This window comes from Auxenochlorella protothecoides (genome assembly GCF_000733215.1).
Source record: "Auxenochlorella protothecoides strain 0710 unplaced genomic scaffold scaffold93, whole genome shotgun sequence".
Taxonomy (NCBI): domain Eukaryota; kingdom Viridiplantae; phylum Chlorophyta; class Trebouxiophyceae; order Chlorellales; family Chlorellaceae; genus Auxenochlorella; species Auxenochlorella protothecoides.
This window is the reverse complement of record NW_011934269.1, coordinates 213395-220029: the sequence shown is the minus strand read 5'-3', so window position 1 is coordinate 220029 and position 6635 is coordinate 213395. Positions and strand designations below refer to the sequence as shown.

The window sequence follows — 6635 nt, the reverse complement described above, 5'->3', positions numbered from 1 at the left end:
AAGCGGCGGGAGGGGGTCATTGCGAAGTGGCACGCAAAGGCCCCGGACTATGTCAAGAAGCTGCACCAGTGAGTGGTGATTGGTTTGTGGAGTTAATGCAGGGGTATGCCTCGCAGGGGCAGGCACTGTGTCACGACACCTCGCATCGCTCCAACCGTACCAACCCTCTTGCTCAAACCCATCTTCCCGCAGGTGCCCGACCTATAAGACAGCGAGCACAGAGGTGCTCCTGTCGCGGGTCGCGAAGATCGTCCCAGACCTGCGAGAGGGCCTGGCCTGGCACCGGGACAAGAAGCCATTCCGGAAGCTCCGGCACCAGGCCTACGTCGGCAGGGAGCGGGCCATCAACCGGCTGGCAGAGCAGTTACGCGCCCCCCGGGGCATGACCACGGTCGTGGGCGTGGGCAACTGGTCGGCCCAGGACCGGGGGGGCATCATGCGGGGGACTCCGCCTGGGCCCTGGATACGCTTCTTGCGGCGCCTGCGGCGGGTGTGCAGGGTGGTGGTGGTGGACGAACACAGGTCATCAAAGCTGTGTTGCGCCTGTCATGCCACCCTGCATGCCCACCAGTACGTGCGGGTGCGCAACGACGAGGAGAAGCTGGTGGACGTGTGGGACACCAAGCGGTGCACGGAACAGAGGCTGCAGAGTCAACGTCGTCAACCGCGACGTGAACGGAGCGGCCAACATGCTGATGCTGACCAAGTGCTTTTTTGCGAATGCACTTCGTCCCACAGCTTTTGGTGGACCCCCTGTATCGTCTTCTCCCGCCCTCCCACCCCCCCACCCCCTCTGGTTCGCCGATCGAGGCAACCAACTGCGCCAGCCAGATCCCGCTTGCGGGAAGCAGCTGTGCAACCGGCGCAAGCCCGGTAGGGATTTGTTTCCCTCTACGTGGCTGAGGCCATATCCCAGCGATCAAGGTAATTTTGCCGAGGGTGGGGTCCCGTCCATCGGTAGTCCGGACCTCCGGATTTCCGGTGTGGTATGTCGCGCGCAGAGCCAAGCTCACCAGGCTGCCTTGCATACGGCGAATTACACGGATTCCACTATATCACGTGCCTGACTCATATCTGTAATTTTGAGCATCTGTAGGCTCAGATAAGATCCGGGCTTCGCCGGGCAATGGCGAGGCACGGGCCGCGAAACGCGGTGTGCATGCTCGCCTTCATCTGCATCGCCGCATCCTCCAAGGTATTGCTGGGCGAAAGATGATTTAATTGTGCAAGCGCTGACATTCGAATGCGCCGCGGTCGCCTAGCAATTCTCTGACTGGGTCCTACCTGCCCCCACCCGGGCTTCCGTGAGCAGCTGTGCCTTAGCAAGGTAGAATTTTTCGACTCCCCTTTCAACTACACGCCCGATGATGGTGCGTAGGCATGTACGGGTGGCCGGGCTTGTGCAGGCATGACACGCTTCTCTCTCATGCCGAGCGGCTTTCCCTGTCGCGATGGCGCATGGGACGTGCACCGGATGGACCTCACCGGTCTCAGATCTCTGCCCCCATCTTCCCATGCAGAGGACAAGTCCATCGTATACAGGCTCTTCACTGCCCCTTCCTGCGCCATCGATTCCACTTGCGCACCAGAATTTGACTTCCTGCAGCATGCTGTGGTGCAGATCACCAATCCCATGACATCCAATTTCTGCACTGGTGAGGGCAGGGGCTGGGTTGACCCACAGATGACCTTCGCATCCTTTGAGAGGGCTTGCATGCTGTAGCTCGATACTCAAGCAAGCAAAATGCAGCACTGACTTCCTGCCATGTATGCATGACCTGCTGAGTGAATGGAGGAGCGCAAGTCATCACTCTCTGCAAGGGGGGTATGCCCAGGAGGTGTCCTTGGACCCCACCATCCCACATGACTCTCCTGACTGTACTCCCACAGGAACTCTGCTCAAGGGCCCGGGAGACAAGATCTACGTCCTGTCTGCCTACCACTGTCTGGCATTCATGGGGAAGAGGTTCATGTATCCATGGAGCACATTCTCGATCATCTTCGACTACAAACTCCCCTGCAATGCTTCATATGTGGAGGACGTGCCCAGGACCTTTGATCGCTATTTGACGGTGAGGTGCATTGCCTTGGAAGGCCCAAGGTGTTGAAGCTCTCGAATATGACCAGGCTTCCAGGCCCCGCCTCCCACCCCTGGAGTGGCACATATTTCTATGATTGACATGCAGGACACTCCACGTACCATGCTTGCCTGAGGAGATGGGTGAATCTCGCCGGCCCCATAGCAGACCCACCATAACCACCAAAGGAATGATCACAGGGTTTGGCAGTTGTTTTCCAAGATGTGTACTCCGATGTGGGTGTCTTTGAGCTTCTCCAGGACATTCCCCCCGAGTGGGGCGTCGTCCTTGCTGGTGAGAAGGGCGACCCTGTCAGGCCAGGCTTCCAGGGTGGATTTACCTTTGAAGCTGTCGTTGCAATGCATATCAAATTCATTGAGGCTCTGCTGCCAACTTGATTTGGGAGATGGCCTGCAACAACTTCACACCCTCCTCCATTACAATCGTGAACAGGCTGGGAGGCTGCCAATCTGGGCAGCAACTTCACCTATACCTGCATCTCTCAGCCGGCGGGCGATGTCCAGAAGATCGCCTATGGAAAGTGAGTGGGTGACTGCGTGCATGGGGGAGCTCGAGCGTTCTCTCCACAGGGGCAATTTGAGAAGGTAACGAGCTATTGTATTTGCCCCTTCCCTTGCCATGCGGGCTAGAGGAGGAGGGTCTTCTATTGGGAACAAGGGGTGGTCACAGCTCAGCTCTGTCATCATGCCATTGGAAACCCGGCCCCTCCTCATGCTGGGCTCCTAGCCTCCACATGACCAGGCCCTTTCCCCCTGTTCTGAGGCGCAGGGTGTATAACCAAATCCCCAGCGTCATCCTGGATGCCGTCAATGAGGAGGTTGATGTGTACAACGTGAGTTGCTCGACCCATGCCTGCAATTTCTATGCCACCCACGTCCAACACGGCAGCATGACCCACGGCAGCAGCGGGGCCGGCATGTTTGCCGACGAGCTGGGCAAGATCATGGGGGTCCTGTCCACCGGGCGCGGCAGCGTCTGCCCCGGCACGGTGAACAAGGATGACCCGCGCCCATCCAGGGTCGTCTTTGGGAGTCTCGGAGGGGTGAGAGGGGTGGGAGTGAGGAGGAACCTAGCTGGGCTGTAGAGCAGGCGGTGTGGAGCCAGGCACAGAGGCACCGGCATGCAGGCCAGGAATTGCAGAAGCTGATGAGGTTTGAGAGCCTGCCATGTCATGCCTCCCACAAACCTGCCTCGCACCAACCGCAGGCCTGGGAGCATGGGCTCCACCGCATCTTCAATCGCTCCGTCGAGGACGAGGGCGGGGCTGAGTTTGAGGAGTACACCCGGGCCCTGCCCACCATCACTGTGGGCAACATCGTGCCCGAAGTAAACCCCCGCAAAGGCTCCACATCCTTCTCCATTGCGTGAGTGGGCTGGGGGAAGGGAATGGATCAGTGGTTGGCGGGTTGAAGAAAGTTAGTGTAGAGTCTCGTATAACAGCATGTTGCCAATAGGCAGGGCCCAAGACTCCACATGGCACGCTCGATCGCTGCTAAAATCTGCGGGGTTGGGCGCTCAGCGCAGCCCTGGCTATTGGCCCAGGCGAGGCCAGCATACCCGTCGCCCCATCCCTGTCCCTGCGACGGGAGTCAGAGCAACACTGGTACTCCGGCCCATGACTCAACTGCAGCCGCTTTGTTCCCACAATTCCTGGAAAACCAGATGCTCTCTCCATGCTCTAATCCCCACAGGCTGCAGCAGGAGCCAGACAAGGACACCACCATCAGCCTCACCCCCACCCAGACTGACCTGGTGAGCGTCACGCCGCAGACGCTCACCTTCACGCGCAGCAACTGGCGCACGCCGCAGTTCGTCAGCGTCACCGCAGGTACATTGGGGGATGCGGGGTCGAGGTCAACACAGGAGGCAAGTGAGCAGAGGCGGGGCTGTCATGCCGACGGATTCCAGCCGTCCCTCCAGCTGCCATGCCCAGGCCTGTGCCACCCACAGCCCCCCTTCCCACATGTCCACAGTCCCAGGCAGGGCCCACCCCGAGGCCACCCTCCAGTTTGATGTTGCGCTGACCTGGCCCGTCGTGAGCGAGGCCGGTGGGTGGAGTTCGCGCACCAAGACCATCTCGTGAGTGGCTGGTTGGTGTTGGCTGGAACGCAGGGGGGTGAGATTCATCCAGTGCCCAGGTGGGCGTGCCATTCAGAGGTCCCAGCCCAGGCCCATGGAGCAGCACTGCCCAGCACCTTGTCCCTCCACCACTCCCTCTGGACACCCACCCACAGGGGCGTGGTGTGGGCTGAACGCAAGGGCAACAGCTTCTTCAACCCGCAGGAGGTCCGCGTCCCCTTCCGCCACGTCATGGACCTGGAGGTGGGTAGCAGGAAAGGGGAAATGAAGGGGCGTGGGAAGGATCGCTGGGCATTGCTAGCATACGTGGGGGCCTCCTGCCAGGGGCCCCAGCCAGTGAGACCCGCAAGCCCTTCCGCAACACCTCCCCTTCCCTTCCCCTGCCGCTCAGAGGTATAACCCCCAGATCCCGCTGATCACGGAACATAATGGGCCCTTCATACCCGCCAAGTACTTTGTCTACACTGCACAGAAGACAGAGGTGACCAGGAAGGGGTGGGGTGGGGTGGGAGGGGAAGATGACACCATTGTTGAGAGTGGTGGAGGCTACCCTTCCCCTAGACGTGAGCTTCCAGAACCACATCCCCTCACGTCGCCAATTTGCTTCACATGCAAGCCCAGCACGCCCTCCCAACCCCCTCCGCTCCCTCAGGGAGTTGCAATCACAGTCTGTCCGCATGAGAGGGGTTCAAAGGCTCAGAAGATGACCCTCGAGCTTCTGGATGCAACGTGGTCCACGGAGAATGCCATCCTGTGAGCAGGAGTCAGGGTGGGAGGGGGGGGCAGGGGTGAGGTCTGAGCCCTGGGTTTCGGTATGCACAGGCCCCCTCAGGAAGCCCATCCTCCTTTGAATCCACGCAGTCACAATCAGACAGAGGTGGACTCCCCCAGACCAGGGTGCAGCCGCATGGTAGCGGCGCTTCGGAAGGGGGAGAGTGAGTGACTAGTGGGCGGTCGGGTGAGGAGGGCATTGAACCCTCGCTTGATCCAGCCATTGCGGGCGGGGCAGGGCGGTCTAGGCGCATGGGACCCCGAGCCCTGCCCCCTGCCAGCGCCTCCCCACCGCAGACAGGCTGCCCCGGTGCAGTGGCGCTGTGCCACATGACATTCACCCACACATTCCTCTCCGCTGACCGTCTCTCCAGCTTACTACTTTGTGGCCCACCCCCGGACCCAAGTCACCATCCCCGGCCAGTCCAAGTCCCTGAATGGGAAAGCATCCATGACCATCGCCAGCATGCCCCTCGCCGAGGTGTGCAGGCAGGGCATGCCAGTGCAGGGCGGTGCAGGGGCAGGGCCTTGAGACTGGGTGGGAAGGCAGGCACACGGGGGGGAGAGGGAAGGGCCCCTCCTCGCTGACCCCATCCCACCCTGCGCACACAGGCCGTCACTGAGAGTCTGAATCCCACCAGGCTCAGGATCCCAGCTGTGCCCTCGCACGCCGTCCTCCCGGTAAGGGAGCGCTTTCCTCTGAGCCTGCACCCCAGCAATTATGATGATGGGAGACATAGGGGTGCCCTGCTCACAGTGAGTTTTGTATGCCCAGCCTATCTGTTGAATTATCTGCCCCACTTTCCCGCAATTTCTTGACCCTCCAGATAACCATCGCCCCCGTTCTTGCCTGGCTGGATTTGGAGGAGGACCACACCTTGAACATCACCACCTGCTCCAACAAGACCGACGTGGGCGCGGAGATCACTGTCATGGACGACCAGCTGGAGGTCATCAGGTGCGTGAGCCAGGCGACAGGACTGGGTCTGGGGCTGATTCAGCGGGGCATGTATGCGCCCTGCGCAGGGAGTGTGCCAGGAGTGTCCATGGCCCCACCGCCGGGGCCGACACCAGGCTCTGCACAGGCGTTCCTCGCACGAGCACCTGCAATCCTCCATGCAGGACCACTGGGCTTGCCAGGGACAACGCCTGTGTCAGCATCCCAAGTGTCGTGGTGGAAGGGGGGCGCCGCTACTTCATCTCGATAACCCCTGTACAGTACCAGGTGGGAAGGCGTGCATGGATGAGGGGGGTGATGGCTTTCTGGTGCATCCTCCAAGCTCCCCAGCTTGAGGGACAGTACCATGGAAAGGGATGGGTTGCCCTCCCAACACTCGCTGAGCCTGTATCCTGCGCATACCCCACAGTTTTCCCTGGGCAAGAAGACCCACCAGGTGGACATTCACATCCTTGACGCATAAGATCGTGAGGAGGAACCAGGTACTGGCATCCCTCTGCACTCCTGCATTTTTCTTCCAGTTATGGTCGATGAATATAGAGCGTTTCTCGCGACCAGCCATCCTTGCTCCAACCACCCTGCACATACAATTCCCCCCCATCCACTCCACATAACGAGCTCCATATCTCCAGATGCATAAAACCTTCCGTCATTACTGTGATGTCGTGAATTCTATACTCCATTGTAAGCACGTGCAGGGTCGGCGAGCACAGACGCAACTATAGACC

At 60.1% G+C, this 6635-nt stretch overlaps 1 protein-coding gene across 1 annotated transcript in view; it reads left to right on the top strand.

Annotated features, from left to right (window-relative positions):
- Positions 1 to 6370, top strand: part of F751_6680 (hypothetical protein) — a gene marked incomplete at both ends in the record, with an annotated part of 7284 nt that extends 914 nt beyond the window's left edge. The window contains 16 exons of the mRNA XM_011401359.1: positions 193 to 659; positions 1521 to 1655; positions 1891 to 2072; positions 2279 to 2372; positions 2532 to 2619; positions 2868 to 3141; positions 3306 to 3463; positions 3791 to 3927; positions 4079 to 4178; positions 4334 to 4421; positions 4570 to 4678; positions 5324 to 5430; positions 5562 to 5630; positions 5777 to 5907; positions 6072 to 6174; positions 6317 to 6370. Coding sequence (XP_011399661.1) covers positions 193 to 659; positions 1521 to 1655; positions 1891 to 2072; positions 2279 to 2372; positions 2532 to 2619; positions 2868 to 3141; positions 3306 to 3463; positions 3791 to 3927; positions 4079 to 4178; positions 4334 to 4421; positions 4570 to 4678; positions 5324 to 5430; positions 5562 to 5630; positions 5777 to 5907; positions 6072 to 6174; positions 6317 to 6370 — 2296 coding nt within the window. The remainder of the gene's footprint in view (positions 1 to 192; positions 660 to 1520; positions 1656 to 1890; positions 2073 to 2278; positions 2373 to 2531; positions 2620 to 2867; positions 3142 to 3305; positions 3464 to 3790; positions 3928 to 4078; positions 4179 to 4333; positions 4422 to 4569; positions 4679 to 5323; positions 5431 to 5561; positions 5631 to 5776; positions 5908 to 6071; positions 6175 to 6316) is intronic.
- Positions 6371 to 6635: the final 265 nt, after the last annotated feature.